This window comes from Coturnix japonica, chromosome 1 (genome assembly GCF_054131305.1).
Source record: "Coturnix japonica strain WE chromosome 1, WE-NBRP24, whole genome shotgun sequence".
Lineage (NCBI taxonomy): Eukaryota > Metazoa > Chordata > Aves > Galliformes > Phasianidae > Coturnix > Coturnix japonica.
The window spans coordinates 40,628,660-40,649,847 of record NC_140663.1 but is presented as its reverse complement, the minus strand read 5'-3'; the positions used below and the strand labels follow the sequence as shown (position 1 = coordinate 40,649,847).

General features: G+C 50.3%; 3 protein-coding genes and 1 long non-coding RNA gene across 7 annotated transcripts in view; 2 read left to right on the top strand and 2 right to left on the bottom strand.

The window, feature by feature from the left end:
• Positions 1–2,379, top strand: part of LOC146762361 (uncharacterized) — a 17,029-nt gene extending 14,650 nt beyond the window's left edge. Inside the window, exon 2 of the long non-coding RNA XR_014943064.1 lies at positions 943–2,379. This is a non-coding gene — a long non-coding RNA (uncharacterized LOC146762361). The remainder of the gene's footprint in view (positions 1–942) is intronic.
• SOCS2 (suppressor of cytokine signaling 2) lies at positions 1,764–3,867 on the bottom strand. Its single transcript, XM_015858228.2, has 2 exons — positions 3,714–3,867; positions 1,764–3,228 (listed from the first exon to the last, which is right to left on the bottom strand). The coding sequence occupies exons 1-2, from the start codon at positions 3,865–3,867 to the stop codon at positions 2,780–2,782; spliced, it is 603 nt and encodes a 200-aa protein (XP_015713714.1). The 3' UTR covers positions 1,764–2,779.
• On the top strand, positions 3,866–16,462 carry LOC107311589 (uncharacterized). Its single transcript, XM_085538567.1, has 4 exons — positions 3,866–5,188; positions 12,356–12,412; positions 12,799–13,116; positions 13,465–16,462. The coding sequence occupies exon 1, from the start codon at positions 3,866–3,868 to the stop codon at positions 4,970–4,972; it is 1,107 nt and encodes a 368-aa protein (XP_085394693.1). The 3' UTR covers positions 4,973–5,188; positions 12,356–12,412; positions 12,799–13,116; positions 13,465–16,462.
• MRPL42 (mitochondrial ribosomal protein L42) lies at positions 16,419–21,188 on the bottom strand. Of its 4 annotated transcripts, none has more exons than XM_015858193.3 (6): positions 21,061–21,188; positions 20,279–20,462; positions 19,141–19,204; positions 18,652–18,736; positions 17,690–17,853; positions 16,419–16,534 (listed from the first exon to the last, which is right to left on the bottom strand). In XM_015858193.3, exons 2-6 carry the CDS (start codon positions 20,358–20,360, stop codon positions 16,489–16,491), a joined length of 441 nt encoding a protein of 146 aa, XP_015713679.1. In that variant the 5' UTR covers positions 20,361–20,462; positions 21,061–21,188; the 3' UTR covers positions 16,419–16,488. The 4 variants fall into 4 exon arrangements, with proteins under 4 accessions (XP_015713679.1, XP_015713686.1, XP_015713669.1 ...); XM_015858200.3 differs by having other exon boundaries at positions 20,279–20,440; XM_015858183.3 differs by having other exon boundaries at positions 21,096–21,188.

Below are 21,188 nucleotides of genomic sequence, written 5' to 3'. Positions count from 1 at the left end.
AGGGCTGGCATCCTAATGAGGACGAGAGCTCTGCTCTCATACAAAGAGGACTAGTTCCCCCTCCAGTCTGTTCAAAATATTGTTCATTGCTTTCAGCACAGCACTGCTGCAGACCCTGCTCCCTCCTCTCAGCAACCAACACTGAGGAAAGGAAGTACCTGTCGGGACACTGTGTGTTTTGCAATCTGATCGTGCAGCACGGGAACCTCCAAAGCTTAATTACAACCGTCACCACCTTTCCCCCTCTTCACCTCTCACCCTCAGCCCATGTTCCTTATGGATTGGTGCCGACCACCCGAGAGCTGCATGGCCCCTGCCCTCTCATGGCACTGCATCTCAACCTGGCATTGCCAGGCAGAACAGGGCCTGGCAGGCCTCCACGGCTGGCAGTGGGCACTGGGCGCTTCCAGCTGCTCCCTGCTGTCCCTCGCACCCCACCAGCCTCTCTCAGCGGAGCTGCTCTTTGTTTCAGATCCCTAAGCCGGGGGCTGTGTGGAGGTAACCTGTTTTAAAGGCGCTGAAGGCACCGTGCTCACACCGAGTCCCTCAGCGCTGTGGCGGGCGCCATCTTGTCTGTGCGTGCCCATGAACGGGCAGTGAGCACAATGGTGGGTCAGGGTGTACCCTAACCCTGACAGGGGCTGCTTATTCCACACAGCAGCCACCTCAGCTCTGGGTTAGGGCTAAGTAAGAGCTCCAAGAACGTTTACTGGAATGAAAAAGTGTTCCTGCTGACCACAGGAGATGCTCCTCGTGCCGAGGTGGCGGGTGCCAGTCATCCAGGTGACAAGGATGGGGCAGGCAGGTTGCAGTGATATGTCCCCACAGTGCCACAGTTCTGCTGGGTGGGACGCAGAGGGTGGAAACCTTACAGCACTGCTGCATCTTGGCAGGGCATGGGGAAAAAAATTACGTAACAAAAGCTTTTGTTTTGTTTTCCAGGAGAAGGCTGCCCCCAGCCCATCTCTATGTGAAATTCGGGCAGAGAGTGGGAGCTGAGTGAGGGAGAGAAGCCACCTTTCCACAGAGGGAACAGCGGCACAGCGAGCACTCACGGTGCTCAGTGATATCTCTTCAGCCTTGGTGCCCTCCACTGCCCACGTGTTTGTTGGAACTGCAGTGCCTGGCATGAGAAGTCTGGGTGCAATGCCATGAGCTGGTCAGTTCCCCCTCATTACTCAGTTATGCTCGGTAGCGCTGCAGAGCTGCTAAGGCACAGGGAAAACAGAGTTGTTTGCTGTTGTTTCTGTTTCAGCCTGGGCAGGGCTAGACTGCAGCAAGTCTTGACAGCTCTCCTTGTTCAAACACAAGTCTTTTTGCTTTAATTAAGGTAAGCTAGGAAAAGAGTTAAAACTATGAAACTGTTAATGAGGATGAATCTGCGCTCTAGTTTCCCTCTTCACTGCTCCCACATTACTCTCAAATTGGAATGTTTCTTCTGTTAAATGCTTTACATTTAGAGAGAGGAAGGGGTACTGAGGATCTCAGCCCCATCTTCCCACTTGGAGGACCGCCGTAATACACAAAGTCCTGTGCTAATATTCAACTTAATTAATCATGAGAATTCAACAGGCAGCTTATAAGGCTGAATATCTGAATATCTGAATGCCAGCCAGCTGTACCTGTGAGTGGCACCACAAAGCGAGGGTACTCATAATCACTGATATGTGTCCACATACGTAGGTGTTAGTTGGGAAATGCCAGGGGTTCTTAGTGTCACACTTCCCTGAAGAGCAGCAAATCCATACATACAGAGATGAAGATAGATGTGCAATCTGATTGATTTTATTGAGTAATAGTCTTGAGAGCTACAACCGTGAATTAGAAGAAAACCAGAACAAAACAAAACCACAAAAACCATTCCCCTCAAAAAATAAACCACAAAAATAATATCCAAATTTCCCCATATTTTGGGAAACGAGCTGAAGAAAACATTCTACACTGTAGAAGACAGCTGTATCTGCTGATATCCATGTTCTGACATTGGAACTGAGCGGCTGCAGCTCTGCAGCGTGGAGTCCTAAAGCCTCAACCAAAAGAGGCTTACTTAGTAACAACACGGATATATTCACCACCGGGAAGATGTTAACATGTTAACAAAGATTCTGGGATACCAATCTGGTATAATCAGCAACATACTGGGTTCCTATGAAAGATGTGGCATTGCTCCTTAACGTCAGCTTTTAGAGAACTTTGGAAAACAAGGTTTGAAACTGCTTACGGTGCTGCTTTCCTTGCAGAAAAGCACTAAAAAAATCAGAGTTCAATAAAAAACTGAATAGATGCTCACTCTTCTGACTGGATTTGATTAGTTGCATAACTTTGGCAAGATTATCACAGTGCGATCCAATTAAGCTTTCGGGATTGTACGAACACCGGCACCACATGAACCTCAGAATCAGACAGCTGAGCTACTCGTGCACTCCTGCACATCTCCGACACGACACTCCGCAGCCTCTCCCATCCCGCTCAGTCAGCGCTCTGTCTGTCCTTAGGAGGCACGGTACTGACAAAGCAATGCCATGCAGGCAGCCTCCTGGCTCCGCTCCCCCTGCAGGGACAGCGCGTCACCTTGTCCAACCCCAGGGATGCAAGCGGGGATAATTCTACATAAAGTCTCCCTTTGTGGCATCTGAAATAAAACCCTTTCCCCCAGAACTGCCACTGTTTTGATAGTGAATTCCATGCTGAGTTGTACAACTGGTTACTCAGTTCTTTGGCTGATTTTAAGAATTGCATTTAAAAGTTACTCTACGTTAGAGGCATTTAGAAAAGACGTTTATACCTGGTACCGGTACTCTTTCAAGTACTCTTTTAGCCTTGTTGGCAACGGCAGCTCCCAGATCTGGTTTGTACATTTGTTTATAGTTATTCTGCAGCGGTGTTGCAGAGACGGGGCCGACGTGTACAGGGGTTTGTTCAAGTAGAGGTGGACCGTCCCATTCGAAGGCGTTTCGGTTCTGTCCTTGCACATCAGCACGTAGTACTCGATCAAGTGCACGACGCTGTTGAACTGCTTGAGCCTCGACCTGACGCAGGTGATGGAGTCCAGCCTGAACTTGCCGTCCTGGTACTCGATGCGCAGGTTGGTCGGTCCCGCCGAGGTTTTGACCGAGATGGTCAGCAGATATTCGGAATGAGAACTGTCCCTAACCAAAAAAGTCCCTTCGGGGGCATCCTGCAACCTCTCCTTGGCTTCGGCGACGCTCATGTTGCCCCAGTACCACCCTGGTAAAGGAGGGGAGAAAGCAGAGATGGATTTGCTGCCGGCTGTCTGTTTAACAGCCCGCTCCTCGCCCGACGGATCCGCGCTAACCCGCTTCTAGCGCCGGAGTCCTGCAGGCATCGTAAACTTTTATTTGCCATAGAAAATAATTTGCCTCACGACGCGTTTCCTTTTATCGCGCCCCTCGGGCCGGCGGCCGTTCCCAGTCGCTGCGCGCACGGCTCCCGCACCCCCACCCGCGCCCACCGAGGTCGCTCCGTTCGGCGACACGCGGGGCCGGTCCCCGCACCTCGCAGCCCTCGGGGCGGCGGGCACGGCCCCGGGATGCCGCCGCCGCCGCCCGCTTCCCGCCGCCGGCACCTCCCGGCGATCCGGGCTCCCGCCGGGGCGCGGCGCTGCCGCCGCTTTCACTTCGGGCGCTCGGAGCCGCCGCCGCCGCGCGTTACCCCGCGCCCTCCCGCCGCGCTCCCCTGGCCGCCCCGCTTACCTGCGCGCCGCAGCTCCTCCATGGCCGCCGCCAGCTGAGCCGCCTCCCGGCACTCCTCGGCTGCGGGCGCGGCCGCCTCCGCCGCCCCGGGGCGCCCCCAACGCGGCCCGGCGCCCCCCGCGCTCCGCAGGGACTCGGCGGAGCGCAGGGTCATGGGGGGCGGCGGCGGGTCGGGGGCTCAGCGCCGCACCGGGGGCATGGCCCCGGCCCCGCGGCCGCCGCCGCCTGCGAGCGGAGAAAAGCGCGGTTATAACGGCGGCCCCGCGGCAGGCGCACCCGGCGCGGGTCCGAGCGGCGCTTCGGGACGGCCCCGAGTTCATACGGAGACCCGGGGAGAGCGGGGCGCCAGCCCGGGCGGTGCCGAGGGGTCGGGGGAGCCGGGGGGGCACGCGGGGTCGCGCCCGGGGACGGTCTCGGGTTCGGGCGACGCCGCGCACGGGGAGACCTCGAGGAACGGGGCCGGGAGCGGCGCGGGGCAGCGCTCGGCGGCTCCCGAACACGCGAGTCGCGGCGCCCGGGGGCGGGGACGCGGTGCTTTCCCCGCTCCATTAAATTCGGATATCGGCAAAGAAAAATCGCCTTCCCGCCCGCCCGGGTGCGGGGACGGGAAAACCGCGAGCGGCCGCGGCGCCGCTGTCACCTCGCGGCCGAGCCGGGGCACAGCGGTGCCGGCGGGGAGGGGGCGGCGGGGCAGAACGCGCCGAATCCGTCCCGCGGCGGAGCGCCGAAACTTTCCCCGGAGCCAAACCAACTTCGTGGCGCCCGGCGCTCGCAGGTGTCCCGGGGCCGCGGGCGCAGGTGGGGAACCTCGGGAAGGGGACGCGAAAGGGACGGCGCGGTGCCGAACAACCCCCCCCCTCCCCGCCCCGCGCCCGCTGTCGAGGAACGCGCGGCCCCGCGGCGGGCGCTCGGGGTCGGCACTCACTCACCCGGGCTCGGCGGGACGGGGCCGCCCGCGGGCGGGGCGCGGCGCTCGCTCGGCTCCCGGCGGCGTCAGGGGCCCGGCGGCATGGCGGGGCGCGGCGGGGCGGTGCGGGCGGTGCGGGCGCACGGCGGAGCGCGCTCCCTCCCGCAGCCGGACGGACACAGACAGAGAGGCGGGCGGCTACCGCCGCGTTAGGAGGAGGAGAAGAGGAGGAGGGAGAGGAGGAGGAGGAGGAGGAGGAGGAAGAGGAGGAGGATCGCGCTCCGGGGGAAGCACCCCCCGCCCGCCCCCTTCCCCGGGAGCGGGCAGGAGCGAGCGCTCCGCGCGCCTTTGATGAGGAGTCGCGGGCATCCTCCCCCCGCCCGGCTCCATACAAAGGCCGCTTTCCAGGAACTTTCCAGGAACCGCATCATGTGACAGACCCGCTCCGAGCCGCACCGCTCCCGGCCGCGCCGCTCCGCCGCACTGCCGCCAAACCCCCTCCCCGCACGGGCCGCCGGACTCACCGCCCCGAGCGGAACGAGCCGGAGCCGCCAGGCCGCCGCCGCAGGTCAGTGCCCGCCGGGGAGGGAGGAGGGGGGGCGGGCGGACGGACGGAGATCCGAGGCCGCGGCACCTGAGAGCGAGTGGGGGGGGGGCGCGGCCTCGGGGCAGGGAGCGCCCGGAGGGGGCGGGGGGGAGGGGCGGTGCGGGCGCGGTGCCGCGGAGCGGTGCGGGGTGCGGAGGGGGCTGACGGGGAAACAAAGGGGAACAAAGCCACGGCGGCCGCGGCAGTGCCGGGCTCGTCCCTGGCGAAGGGTGGGGATCGCCCTCAAATTAACGGCGGCGTTGGGAAGGAGATATTTTTCGGGTCTCAGAGCGGAAGGAATCGCGGTTGCGTCGCGCCGTTCGGTTTGCTCTAGGCCGGTATCAGGCACAGCAAAAATCAGCTCTAAAAATCGGGTGTGGGGGGAGGTGCGAAGGTCCCTTTGTCGGCGAAACGAGGCGCAGAGCGGCGCGGAGGTCGCGGCCGGGACGGCCCCGTCGGTGCGCGGGGGCTCCGCTGAGCCCCGCCCGGGGGCCGCATCGTCCCCGTGTCGGGAACGGAGCTGCGGCAGCACCGGGACCGGGGGGAGCCGCTCCGAGCGGTTCCGGAGTTTTAAACGCGGTTCTGCGGGGCGTGAGCGAGGAGCTTTGGGGTTAATCATTGTCCCTTTAAAATAAACTAATAATAATACAAATAGCCTCAAGTGGTGCGTTTGGTGATGAAAGCGATCGCTGTGACAGAATAACGTTTGTTAAGCGAGGTGCTCGGCGTGGCTCCGCGGGTGTGCGGCGTGCGGGCATTTCGCTCGTTGGGCTGTTCGGAAAGGCGGCCCTAAGGAACGTCGCTCCCCCGCCCCGGCCGCGCTCCCAGCCGTGCCCCGGGGGTGGGCGAGGGGGGCTGCGGGCAGCGGGAGGGGGGCAGCCCGCGCTGATGCCAACTTACTTCTTCACATCGGCATCACCACGTCCAGCAAATTGCATTTAAAAGAACAAAAAAGGAACGCTTCTCCGTTTTGCTTATTAAAATAATTCCCTATACGCAGACACGGTGCTTTAGCTCGCCATCTATTATTTGGCTACGAGATAGATTTTGCAGCGATAATATAATTTGCGACGACACCTATTTCGCTGCGCTATCTGGATTATTTTAGCGCTGCGATCGGAGCTCTCCCGGTATCGTTCTGGAGCTCCCCGTGGGGCGGTGCATCCCGCCCGTAGTGCCGTGCCGCTTTGCCGTACTTCCGTCCCCCCGCGTTATTTGTCGGTGGCATTTTTATAGGGCCTCTTCTGGGCTCTCCCTTCGCCGCCCGCCGCCGCAATCTCGGCCGCTCGGAGCCGTACGGGACCGCTCCGGGAGAGCGGAGGGGAGCGCCGTGATTCACGCGCCGGGGGTTGGAACGGGAACGGCGGAATGCGATGAACGGGCGTTACTACCGGCTCCGGCCATTGTTACGGGAAAAGCTGCGATAAAACTCGAGGCGGGGGCTTTTCTCAACGGGGTCCCGTTCAACTTTTCGCGAGAAGTCAATGGCGTTTAAAAGCGGCGCTGAAGGTTCGAGGCGGCGACGGCACCGCGGCGTTCCCTGTCGGAGCGGAGCGGTGCGGGGACGCTCGGTGGGACCCCCCCGGGCGGGGCGGGGGTCCGGAGGGACCTCGGGCTCCGTTCCTCGCAGCCCCCCAACCCCCATCCCGCCTCGGGGTGAGGCTCCCGCACGGTCACAGAGAGGATAAAAACCATTCGGTGGTGGAAGAAAAGGTGATTAAATTAAATTACTTTGGGGATTACGGGCCACATGCGGTGTATTAAAGTGCTTTAAGCTACTTTGTAGCTTCTTTGGCATTAGGGCGTTTAATACGGGCTCGGTCGGTCTGCCCGAGTGTTTTGCCGGGTGAGAGAGTGGGGTGGGAGGGAGACGGGATGAGGAATAAAAGGAGACGGGAGCAGCACGGAGAGCTCGGGCTCTGGGAGCTTTGCTTTGCTCCGTGTAAACAAAATCCGGCTTTAATTTGCCGTGCTAGAAACAATATTTTTTTTTCTAATCGGGGTCACTGATACGAAAGGAAAATGACCGTCTGTAGGCAGGGATCTGAAATGGGTAATGCCTGCCGGGCAGCGTGCTTTGTATGCTGCCGATGGGGCTCGGGGACAGCCGCTGCCAGCGCCCGGCGTGCACTGCCCGGCCGGGACGAGGGCATAAACGTCGGAGGTTTGAGGCTGAGGGAGGAGAAATTCCTTTCCCTGATCCTTTCCCCCGTGCACGGGCAGTCCGGTCGGACAGTGCGTCGGCCGTAGGCAGATGGGTGAGATGGAGGTTCGGATCTGCAGGGAGGGAAGCAGCGTGCGGAGCTCCTGGAGGCACGGAGCTGGGTCACGCTTCTCATTTAGTTCTGGATGTACCCAGAGAGGAAGGGGGGGGGGTTGGGGGGAGGTTGGGGGGACGGGGGGGGGGGGGGACGACACACGAGACGAGGGGGTTCCTTGTTTATTTTTTCTTAAGGCAAATATCTCTACCATTATCGAGGGAAGAGGCAGCAGCGCTTCTGCAGTGGTGCGAAGCGCGTCTGTTGCTAGAAATGCCTCTCACTTTGTTCCTGAAAAGTGTGCCAGATGCACTGGAAAGCTCGCACTGCTTTAATTATGTAATGCGACGGCGAGGGGGGGGGTAGAGGGGGGAGGGGGGGGTGCTCTGTCCCTGGTGCAGCCGATTTGGCTAAATTTGCTGTGCTGTGCTGCAGAAACTATGTGCTCGTTTGTCCCGCTGGCAGAACAGAGGGGCCTCTCCTTGCTGCTGCATCCCTGCTCCCCGAGGATGCAGCTCAGAGACCCCATTGCCCTTAGTGTGCCCTGTGCTCAGCTCGACCCCAGTTAGCCAAAGGGCTGGGGGCTTCACATCCCACGCTGAGGGATCAGCCTTGTGCTGCCAGGCTCACACCGATTGCAGCAGGAGCTCTCTGCTCTGCTACAGCCCGGCCCCAGGCAAAGGGATGGGAGCATGAAACCCTCACTGTGAGCAAATGATAGTGAGTTAATGGGGTAAACCCCGTGGGCAGGGGCTGGGGAGCTTCCCACCCTGCAGTCAGGTCTGCTTCTGTTACAAAGAGTTCCTAAAAAGTAATAAATAGAGAAGAGAGCAAACAAATGTTTCCCTAAATGGGACCGTGCTGCTCTTCTCAGCTGCCCGAGGAACAGAATGTTTTGATGAAATCAATGATGATGCATACCAAACAATTGTACTCTTAACCAGCTGCCACCTTATTTCCTGCCGTGTCGATCTCTTCAGGCACGAACACTTTCTCTTCCTTAGGAACAACAGATTTGCTCGAGGAGAATCGTCAAAAATACTCGGTGAATAATTTCTATGAATCAGCGCTGTCCTAAGAGAAAGCAGCACTCGTAACCAGAAAGCAAACTGTCTGGAGACAGCGCTGGGAGGGCTGCAGTGCTGCCCTGCTGCTTTCCTCTCAAAGGGCCGGTCAGTCCCCCTGCCTTCTCCATACACACAGCACACGGCAGGCACAGAGCTCGGCCCCTGGGATGGGGCATGGGGACCCTTTGCCCTCTCCCTGTGTGCTCTCTCCTCTGTAGAAGCTGCTGGTGGCACACAGAGGCCTCTGCCGCACCGAGTGAGGTTCACACAGTCTCGGGAGCTTTAATTAGAACCATGCTGCACGCAGTGCTTTCGGAGCTTCTCCAATTTATTAGTTATGATTTAAAGCAAAGACAAAACAACAGGAAAATATTTCGGCTTTGCTTGTTAAATGGCATGTGGTGGTACAGGGCAATAAACATTAAAAATAAATACATAAGGCAATGTCCACGGCATGGCAGTGCCCACCTGGCGCTGTGTGGGGCTGCATTGTGAGCAGAGCCCCATCTGCTGGGTCACTGCCATCACACGGAGGTGCCATGTCCCTGGCTGGGATGGGGAAAACACCGCACCCAGGTACAGGGAGGTTCACAAGCAGATACTGGTGCTCTGACAACGTTTTCTTCCCAGTTTAGTCCTCCCTTTCATCAACACGGCAGAAAAAGAGACTGCTGCAAGCCCCGCATTGACAGCAATCATTTAAACTGCTGCTGGGACAGGGTGATGGACTGTAGCATTCAGGCTGTAGCATTCAGGCTGTAGCTTTCAGTCTGTAGCTCACAGCACCATGGCTGTGCAGTTTGTTCAGCCTGTTTCGTGGCTCAGAGGTGTGCACCCAGCCGCACACCGCCAGCTCTGCTGGTCACAGTTGCTTTCTTTGAAGTTCAGGTGTTTGTCGGCACGTGTGTCTCTGGCTTTGCTTCCTAAAGCCCACCAAGATAGAGGCTGGGAGTGCAGTGTGGTGCTGCGTTCTCCTCCCGGCTGCTGCCAGAAACAACACGGCTGCTCTGAACGAGGAGCGTGGGACGGGACGGTGCCTGCACTGTGAGGGGCAGCCCACACCAGCGTGCTCTGTGCATTATTACAGCACCTTGGTTGGTAGGGGCAGCCCTGGAACTAAGAGGGGAAGTTAAAATAGGTGCAGCCGTGGCTGGGGATTGGAGCACAAAGTGAAACAGGGATGCAGCAGAAACTGGGTTACGTGGCTCTGAGTAAACGCTCTCCCGTCGGAGCAGGATTTGTTTTACATCACTGCTCTAGTTCTTGTCCTGAGGATGTTTAACTCACCCAGAGCTGTTTGGCCTCCAGGATGGATTCCTACAATTACGTGTTTATGATTGCGAGCGCTGCCACGGGAAGCAGCAGGAGGAGATCATTTCGGGAGTGCTGGGAGGCACGGAGGGAGCTGGAGAGCCTTCTCCTGGGCTTCAGCCACTGCTACACTTCGGAGGGAGGCTGCGGTGTGTTTCGGGCCTGATGTGCTGCTGCATTTAGCAGCATGAATAACAAGGCATCAGATGGGTGTTACTGCATCGCCGTGACTTTAAACTTCATCCACATAGTGACATGCAGGCTGGGCTGTGCACAGTGCTCACCTCAGACACGTTTTCAGACCACTCACAGCAGGCAGTGAACACAGCCTGACTTGAGGCCCCATGGCTGCAGGCCTGCAGGGCTGGGCATGGCCTCCCACAGCCCCACACATGCCACACAACCTCAGTGACTGCCTGCTGCCCCAAGGATGCTCGGGGCACCTCTGTGGTGCAGAGCCTGAGGACTCCCAACTGTGGGAGCTCCGGCTGGGACCATCCACCACCGAGGCCGGACCGCGGGCATCTATCTCAGCCATCTGCCTGCAGCCCCACGCCAGATGTGGCTCGAAGTCCTCAGATGCCCTCTGCTGCCATGGACCAGAATTAACAGATGGCTCCGTGTAACCGGGTTTAGATTTGCTGAAGTTTGCTATTATCTCCACATTTGTAAATGGATGGGGGAGGGGAAATAATATCTGGGATTATTACAAAACAGGCAGAGCTTTATAAAAAGTGTTAAGTCTGGGGCTGGGTCCCTTCTGACTGTGAATGCCATTGTCCCATATTTCAAAATGTTAACACTATTTTTAGCTTTCTCTTCAGAGCTCCCTCCCCTGACAGCTTATCCCTCTGGGTGTGAGTTTGGCCCAGTGAGCCGCCCAGCACACGGCACACTTTGCCCCAGCATTTCGGGCCCCACTGTGTCTGATGGAACCAACTCTGCTGCTGTGGCCGGGCTCTGCTCAGGCACTGAGGGACACATTCAGCTGCCTGGTCCCTCTGCATCACACAGGCAGGTATGCAGGGGTCCGTGTCTGAAGTGGGACAGGTGGCACCTATATCCCACACACGTGCCTGTGTCAGGGCAGGTCTTTGTGCAGGGATACACACAGCAGCCCTGGAACACAACAGATCCTGGAGAGGATCCCTTGGCAAGCTCTGAGAATTGAGCAGCTTTGCCGTGCCTGAGCTTTCGCTGTGCCTGAGCTTTTGCTGTTTCTTACAGCAGCTCCTATGAGGAAAAGCCAACCGAGCCTCTGCACCTAAGCTCCCAGCCTGGTTCCTAGTGGTGGGGACCAAGGTGGGTTATGTCCCCTCTCTGTACAGGATGCACAGGATGGAATGGGCTTTCCCAGCCATCGTCCACTTTTAGCCACACAGTTCTATGCTTCTTTCTTTTATTTCTTTATTTTTTTTTAATTTCTCTTCCAACACCTAATGTTGAATTTACAGAAGTCTGTGGCAAAAATCAGATTCTAAATCCATATTTCCCCCCCACCACCCTTTTTTTTTTTTTTTTCCTGTAGCAGCAAGTATTTTTTCTATCCATCTGGGAGCAGAATCCTGCGCTCGGCGTATGTAAATAACAGCTGTTTCCACTCAATTGCATTGATGTACTTAACACTTCAAAATAGATTTCTTTCTAGAAGTTTCACAATCTAGTCACCATCCATGCTTAGACAGAGGTACCGGGGAGAGGTTAATGAAACCCCTCTGGACGGGCTGACAACAGTATACAGCTGCAGCTCTGGAATCCCCACACGGGATGGAGTGCTGATGCTGACGGCTGTGCTCCAGTGCACTGTGGAGGCAACTTCACTCCTGAGGCACCCTCAGCTCTGGCTCCTGTGGTTGCTGAGGGGTAACAGGGTGCCAGGTGAGGAGAGGAGCTGTGCTGAAGCCTCATTACTTTCCCAAATGCCTCAATCTGAGCTATTTCGTTAGACATCTGGATCCTCCAAAGGCTGAGGATTACAGAATGTTGATATTTAGTTACCCTTCATTCACTCCATTTACTCTGATGCAGGCCGCTGAAAGAGTTGCTTGTTCCTAAATCCAGGCTGGTTTTTATGCTGCTGTATTTTTTGTTTTGCTTATCCAGAAGAAAAATACCTTGATGTTTACTGCCGTCTCAACTGGAACACCTGTAAACTGGGCAGGACCATGCTGAAGACTCAAGCTGTGCAGAGAGAGCAGTAACAGTGTGCAAGCTGTGGCTCTCACACATCCATCCCAACGTGCCTGTGCCAGAGTGTTCATAGGAGGAGCAAAGAGGACCTGAGCTTGGGTTGTCTGTGAGAACAGCCACCTGCTCCCACAGGGCACGTCTGTAGTTCTGGATAAGAACATTCCTGATGTCAGGAGGACTGGCTTACAGCCGTGCCAACATGGTTCTCCCTAGGGCTCCTCCTGCTTCCCCACCCCTCAGCGCTCCCTGGACTCTGTGGTACTGTCATGGTACCCTGTGGGTCCAATGTGGAATGATGTATTTTTATCTTTCTTTCTGTTCAGAACACCTGAAATGAGGTGAAATCACTCCGCAGCCTCCAAGAATGATGCTTCCTTAGTGTGAGTGTGAGGTACATGTGTGTTCTGGGGTGTGGTAATGCCTGAGTGTGCACAGCCATCTTGGGTTGCTCTGGGCAGATACAGCAAGGCCTGGCCTTGGGAGCAGACCCTTCACTGCTGGGGGGAACCAGCTGGGAGAAGCCAGGAGAGAGCAGAGGGGAACGTGGTGAAGCAACGTGGGTGCTTTTAGTATCAAAGAGCTGATTAAACAAAAGGAGGTGAGAGATCAAAATCCTATAGACAATTATTAAGCGTGTGCGTTACTGCATACAGAGAACAAAAACCAGGAAGTTAGAGAAGGCAAAACACGTTGCTTCATTTGCTCAGCAAGAGAAAACTGCTTAGCCTTTAAAATATTTTGCTGACTTTCTCATCTTTTCATTCAGGACTTCTGTATGTGGACTGCATGCTGCTAAAGGTTTGCAGGAACAGCAGAAAAGCAGCTTTCACCTTTAAGCAGAGCACTTCTGTGTTCTTCTCTCTGTTCTCAAACTGTTGCCCAACCCTCCCAACTCAACCGACTAAAACTAATTCCCAAACACAAGAAAACTACTTCTATTTGCTATGATAAAGGCAGCTGAATCTCCACCGCCCTTCAAAGAGGAGTGAGAAGCACCTCCAGAAAACAACGCATGGCTTATTCCAGGCATTGGTTTTTTAATGGGATTTACTGCCTTGTTGAGGTACTTTGTACTGACTGTAAGGTGAGTCCATGACAGTTAACGCGGGTTTAGATGTCTAATTAATTTAGGTGTCTAATTAGCAGTTGCCTCAATGTTAAGAAACAAGTCTCGTTCTTATACATTGTAGGTCCACAATGAGTCTGAACTTTATTCTAGTTATTCTATTCTAAAATGATAATAATAATAATAATAATAATAATAATAATAATAATAATAATAATAATAATAATAATAATTCTTATTAAGTGGCCTCTGAGTCAATTTATTCTACGGTAGTATTAAAGTGAAACACATACTCCGTGACAGAAGAGGAATGCAGCCTGCACAGCCTATGTCTGCTTGATCATATAACCTTGTACTGTTTTTCAGCATGGAACGAGCATGTGGGTAACTGTAACAGCACACCACGAAAACCGGAATAACTGAGAAAGGCAGCGTCGACATCAAGCATAAACTACTATTGTGATACATTATAGAGCTGCAGCAGAGATGTCGTGGTGACACAGAATTCGGAGATGTCAGGTGAAATCCAGGCCTTCCCAATAGCTGGCTTTTCCATGGGGCTGAATGGCGGCATAGGGGTTGGAGGGATGGGGTGGGGAACCACTCCCTCCATTCTTGTCTGGAGGAACTGGAGCATACAGACATGAAACTCGTCCAATGGGCACATTTGGCAGTGCTGTACTATTGACTCCATTTTTCAAAACCACAAGGGTTGGGTGGGTAGCTTTTTTCCTTGTTTAATAAGCGTGAAGAAAGATACATCTCCGATACGTTCATAAAGTCTAATAGTTCAAAGTGAACAAGAAAGTGCTAGAACAGAACCTTTGACCCTCTGAATCCAAGCACTTTTAGACCTCCCAGGAAATATCTTATTCTTCAGTACTTGCAAATTTAGTTAAATAACAGCTGGTGCGTGTCTCTCATAGCGTTAAGTCCCGCGATTCAGCTCTATGCATAATCTCTGGCTTCGGACAAATCCAGGAGAGTCACTGTGCAAGATTGCCTCCCGGTGGTGGTACCACGAACCTGCAGAATTCGCTCACAGAAGAGGCAAAAAACCCGTTTAAGAACGTTTCCTTGTTGAATTCAGGTCTAAGTAACTCGACTTAGAGTTACATACATTTCAGTGCGATTTTAACAGCCTGAATTGAGGATAAACCTTTCGACAGGTGAGTGAAGCAGAGCTTTCTAGTGGAACAGCATGCTAACAAGGAAAGCTCAAAGAGACTTTCAGTACATTAAAAAGAGTTAATAGTCACTAAGAGGTACCCAATTGCACACTATCCGCAGCAATGAGCCTCCCAAAGCCTGGAACAATAACTATGAAGCACAAGGCAGATGGCCAAGAGCCCTAACAAAAACACTACAGCAGGTTTCCCATTCCACCAATTCCATTTGTAACTCACATTCTCAGTCAAGAAGTTAGCACGAGAGAAGAAAAAAAAGGCAACAGAAAGTCCCAAACTACCTTTCAAACTGATTGCTCTTTTAGGTAAAAGCAGGAAAAGACTCCAGCAGATGCATTTCCAATTCCAAGTCTTCAAGTGAAGAGAAACACAGTTAAAGACAGCTTTACGTAGCTGTTCAAGACGATGAAAAGCAGGAGGACAACTTTAACTTACTGTGGGAATAGGAGTATAGTTGGGTCACGCTTCAGATGACCCAGACGAAAGATTTAGTGTAAGAAAACAGAAATATTGGCAGCACAGTGCAAGGAGAGATTTTTAAACACCCATTTCATGGATGAATGTAACAACGAATTGGCAGAGGGTACACGCAGTGAGCGTGTGTCAGACTCGCTCAGTTCCCAGTAACTGCTCAGAAGAGGTAAGTGCTTTAAACCAGATAGCAGTCCCACACATAACAGATATCTAGTCCTCCAGATACCTGAGGAGCGCTCAAAAACATTGGGGGAAAAGGTGAGAAATGTAGCAGCATTTCTGCATTGACTGTGGATGATTAACTGGCAAGTTTGACAGGCAAGAACAGGCAAATGTAGTAATACTGTGATAACTAAAGGCTGCTGCAAAGGAAAATGTCTTAACAGCACAGTGCAGGCATAAGGAGTGTGGAGGGATAAATAGTTGAGAGCTGAACCCAAGAAAGAGCATCTTTTCTTCAAATGGACTGAAATCAAGCAGGGACAAATCAGGTCTCAGCTTCCCAAAAACAATGGTGGTTCAGTTTCACCATGGTGAAATTAATTAAAAGCAGTCAAGGAAAACAAGTTATTAAGTAACTCTAGAAAAAGCTGATGTACTTCACACTAAAATGTCCAGAATTAGAGACTTTATATGGTACTCATCTCCTAGCAAAACATACAGATAAGACAAACAGGCAAAACAACACTAGATGAATGCAAGAAACAAATACCTTCCTGTCCTATCCAAACTGCCTTGGGAAGGAAGTACAATCAAAATGTGTGGCATTTGGGATTTTTTCCCCATCATTATTTATTTAGATGTGCAAAGACAACAGTGATGTTACTGGATCTCTATGGAGTCACAATGTCGCAAGCCGGCACTTTCTATCTGAAGGCTGATGCCTAAAACTGTAGACTGGAGTAAAGAATCTGATATTTCCAAGAAAAAATGGTATATGACAATATTTTATTAGCAGAAACATTCAAGCACTGCAAGGTGCTAAAGCTACAAAGCAGATTCAAACAACGTCTATTGAACTTAAAGCATTTGAAGGACCAGTCCTTCCCTCTTGGTAAGCTGGGAAGAGCAGGTATCTTCACTGAATGATTGCTGGGCTAAAGCAAAGAACTATTCCTCCCCTGGGCTGCATCTGTGTAGTTTATATACGAACATACACAGCATCCTCACTGAACAACAGGGTGAATTTAAAATTAAAAACAACAACAAAAATGTGCACGGATATCTCAAATATTTGGGAATACCAAATGATTGAAGGGCAAGTGATGCCCTAGAAGCTGAAGTTTAACCAAGTTGCCCAGATTTCAGTGTAAGAAAAGAGCCTTAAATTCTTTAAACCTCTGTATTCAAAGCTTATCTGCATTTCAAGTATTAGATTTCTAAAATAAGAAACCACAGCAGGTCCAGCCCTAGAATTCCCACTCTGCAATAGTGCTTCTATGCATTCACTTTACGATAAGCCTCTGACCTAGTTTAATCATCATCTGTTACATCCGGATCAAAGACCGGCACATTCTCTGACCCTACATGCACGATATTCTTCAGAGCCTTTATGTTATCAGTGCACTTTTGTTGGTTTTCTTTTATCTATTAACTGAAATGGGAAAAATCAGATTTGGTTAAGCAAGGTTTTGTTAAAACACGCGTGTAGAACTGATAAACATTTCTCTACTTTTTATTTCAAATAAAGATCGATAACAACATGCTTATGAGCAAGAAGTCATCTTAATTATCTGTCCTTGGGAGGATTAGGATTCTTCCGTCTTCTCTGATACCTAGAAGATAAAAAAAAGCTGCCATAAATGCAAGTTTTGGAAAAATCTTTGATTTTCCTGACCTTCTTCCCTCCAGATGCAGTTTGGAGGTTACACAAATAAGCAAAATATAATACACACAAGCATAGACCATGACCATTCATTAGATGTTATCTCTGTTGTTCACTAAGTTACATAACACTACTCATTTCTGCCGCTACATCTGCTACAAGCACGCAATAATCCATTCAGCTGTAGAACTGATTAGATACAAAGGCTGTTGTTTACTCTTTGTGTGAGGTTAATTTATTATATAGTCAGGGCTTCCTCTGACCAAAACAATTGCTAGGGAACAATCAGGGGTACAAGGAGGAGTTATGTCAGACTGTACTTTAAATAGTGTAGTATTCTACAGACAAATAATTAAAAATATATCTTCCCAACAGAGGAAGAGAAATTGCATCCCTACTTTCTTCATTAGCCACCCTTCAGCAAGGCAGATACAGTGCGATACTCATTAAGTGACAACTACCCTCTGGCCATAGGGAACTCTACCATTTTGTTTTCTTCACTTGTTCTCAAAACATAATAATTAAAAAGGTTGGCTGTGTATCAACTTTCCATAGCTATAAGACTAACAATTACCATAAAATGTAATAACACAGACTGGAGAGGAGCTGCACAAACCAAAATGCTGTTGACACTGACACAGAATTTCACTTCAAGCTCCATCATGTTTGTATCCGTTCTCCTGAAGTACACCAAGGTTCACTTTTCATCATTTCAAATGAAAAACTTTGACTGGTTTTAAGGTCTGACGATTATATGGTTTCATAGAATTCATATAATACATTCAAGATGTATTTGGCTACGTCCGTTGAGAGTGTGATTTCATTGATGGAATCTTAGGAAATCACCTGGACCAGCAGCTAATGACACAGTATGAGAAATTTCTACTCTGTGGTATTTTACCAACCAAGTTGCAAAGGTTATGGAAGGGGCAGAACTTAAATAAAATAATACACAGTCTTCCATTTGCACGACACTGCATTTAAAACCGTATGCAGCAGCCCACGTGCTAAGAGTATTTCATCGGATGAGTTTGGATAAATTATAATCATTCTTGCATTTCTCTTTATGTCCCAAAGGAAGAAATGCTGGAAAAAAGAAACTTACTGTCCCACAGGGTACCACCGATGCTTTGTAGTGTAAAACATTTTGCTGAGCTCTTCAATGGTAAGACCTCTATCATTCTGTAGCTTTTCTTCATTCAACCTGGATTTCAACATTTGATCAAGAGTTTCTTCTTTGTTATTCAGCGGATCCGGTCGTGGCACAGGCTATAAAAACAGTAATGGAAGTATTTGCTTTCCTCCGCTTTGAGGTAAAACAAAAAGTCAACCTGCATTGATTGTATTACTATTTACTTCTTAAGGCTGAAAACAAAAGAGCTAAAAAGAGAAATCATCATAAAAGGCTCCCTCCCTTCTCAACCCAAACCACATCACTGCGGGGAGGATTTCTAGAAACATCTCATTCCCCCAGGTGCTACAGCTGATTACTGCGTCCCACTGTCATTACCACTGCTGAGCTCTCATCCTTACAATTCACCAGCTGAATCATAAGCATCAATTCACTAACACAAAATACTCATATTGCTATTTATACATTTATTCATTCTGATGATCACCATTTAATCATATTATGTTGTTATTGCAAGTTTTCCTGCGGAGTTTATGAACTCACAGAGTTGAATGGAATATAAAGCCTGAGTTTAAAGAGTACTTCTTCATGTCCCCTGTACTGCCACATCTGAACACATGAGGACATGTGAGCTATTGCCTGGATTTCAAACATCTTCTCTAATGAGCATGCTTTTAGTGCACAACTATTTCAGTACCTCATTTAATTCATTTTGAGTAATGCTGTAATAATCTAAGCGCTTACTTGCCCGTAGCTTTCTCTCACTTCAGCTAAAAGTCCTTACAGCAGCTCATCACTCACTTCACAGATAGTCTGCACATATAATGAATAGTACCTCTGTATTTTATATTGCAAGAAAAAACAAACTGTTGTCCTACAGACTCAGAACTGCTTATGCTTTTACACGACTAAGCAATGTGTACGGCTGGACATACTTTTGTGTGCTCGTATGGAATCTCAAGTGAAGGGTGGTAGCAGACAATCGTCTTCGAATCTGATGTCAAGGCAAGTTCCACTTTGCTATCAAAACAAGAAGTGACATTCTTACAATCCCTTACAACTTTGACAAACACTGAGTGACTGAGCAGCCCAATCCCCCCCACCTCAAAAAAACCCAACTGATTCCACCCTCTATTTATCAATTCTTCAGAAATCTATAAAACAAAACTTGAACAAATAAGGCTCACAAGTACTTGACCTGAACTTCTTTCTTCCCCCTGGTTATTTCATGTTTCTTTCTTTCTTTCTTCTATTAGCTTTGCAATCATACTGATTGGAAACAGTACTTCACTTTAAATTGTTATACATCTCTATCTAAAAGTGGCAGAAGGTGTGTTTGATACCAGCAGACGACAGCTTGATGGCAGAGCCAGTAGCCTGCAAATACATCACATGAGAAGGCCACACAGAGCATGTTAACCTACCAGTTGTAGTCTTCAGGGAGCGCTGAGTATGTCGATTTATGACAAGCATGACATACGGCTCCAACTGCAAGGAGAAAAATACAAACAAATATAAAATACTGTCTAAATAGAAGCTCACTTTATCATTAAGATTTCTAGTGCTATCAAAAATGCAGTATTCATGTAGCTATGTCCTACATTTGTATTTCCATTGTACTGTATTCCTAAGAAAAATACAGCACAAATAAAACACAAATGTCACTGTTATATCTTTCCAGATGCATTAGCAAAATCATGTAGTATTGAACGGGCAAAGAACATTATTGTGTGATTTACAGGGAAGATTATCTGATTTTTTCTTTAATTCATAGTAACATTCACTGTTAAAATGAGTTTGTACTTTGCTGAGGAGTGGTATATATGCTGTGGTATATATATGCATATGCTACGCTATATAATACATGCTATTGTAGTTTTGCTACAATGCCTTGGCTGCTCTAACACTAGAGAATTCAACTCCTTCCACAGGTTCCTGTTACTCTAAGGAAAGCAATCACAAGCATCACGAGCAGTAAAGGCCACCAGCACGCTGCACCTGAGGAGCCCTGCAAATGAGCTTTCCCATGATTTCATTGCCCTTTTTTATTAATATATAAGGAGGTAAACAGCGACAGTCCTTTCTATAGGAACTGTACCACAGGCATCTTGCTTTCTACAACCCATAAATGGTTTTCTTGTCAGCCCAAAATAGATGGGGCGAGGCATTCAGTGTAGCAAAGCTGGGAAGATTCAAAGAACCAAGGGGAAACTTTCTGGTAGGTGTTCTCCTTTCAAAAGTGCTTTCATGTGTTAAATTCTAAAATGTAAAGCCAAATTTACTTAATAAATTAAGAGTTACTTAATAAATTAGAGGAGTGCTGTGTGGGCTCTGGAAAAAGCAAATCAAGACACCCTTTAATAATCATACAGAGGAAACAATGTTAGACTTGATTCCAATCAAACAATAATTCACCTCCATGTTTCTACTGATGTGGGTTGGAACTAGTTGGACCTTTAAAGCCCCTTTCAACCTGAGCCCTTCTATGATTCTACAGAGCATAAGAAAGAAGCTGGCAAAGAATAAATGTTCATACAGGATTTCAGTTCCATCATCACTTACTTCGTAGCGGGACTTGCTTATAGGCAGCTACCGAACGCATCCACAGACAGCTGGGCCACACAGCCCTAAGTGATGCTGCCATGTTGATGGCAGATGGGAAACTATTCCTGGACGAGACAGAAGCGAAATGGATGTGGGATCTTTTCAGTTCCAGAACAGCCTCTGAAAGAGACCAGGTTCATAACTGTTTGGGTACAGAGATAAGACAATTTAGTTTCCTATCTTAAGAACAAATAGAATTTGCTCGGTATGCTACTTGTTGTCAGCTTTTGATAAGTCTTTATGATTTGAAGACATCTGTCTCCTGTATAGCCAAGTATGGAACAAAACCTTATTTAGTAAGTTCTCTCTTAAGTTGCTTCATTTATTGAACCACAATCACCCCAGAAAAACAACTTTCCAAGCTCGGGTCCTCCCTCAGCTCAATTTTGATGATAACGCCCACACTATCAGCACCAGTTTTTGTATCCTTCCTCCCAAAGCTCCATGGAGCTATTCCTGATGCTTGCTATTCCCTTCACAACATACACAAGCCTGCTCCAAAAGTAATGCCTCCTATTTTATTATGTCAGCCCATAGCATCAGAAGTAGATGGCGATGGTGTGGCAGGAGGGGTTGAACCGGGACACTGCTTAGAGGAGCCCCCCCACACAGACTAGGACAACGAACCGACTCAAAGAGCGTCTATATATGTACTTATCTATAGAAAGAGCGTCTATATATGTACTTATCTATAGAAAGCATTTATCGGAAAGAAAATCAGTCCCTAATCCATCACATACCCGCGATAAAAGCCGACCTGCAGACCGCTACGTACCAGCCGAGCGCTTTAATCCCTCCGTACGCAAACACAACCACCGACACAAACACTGCACCAACACGAACCCCCTCCGCCTACAGCAGGGGTCAC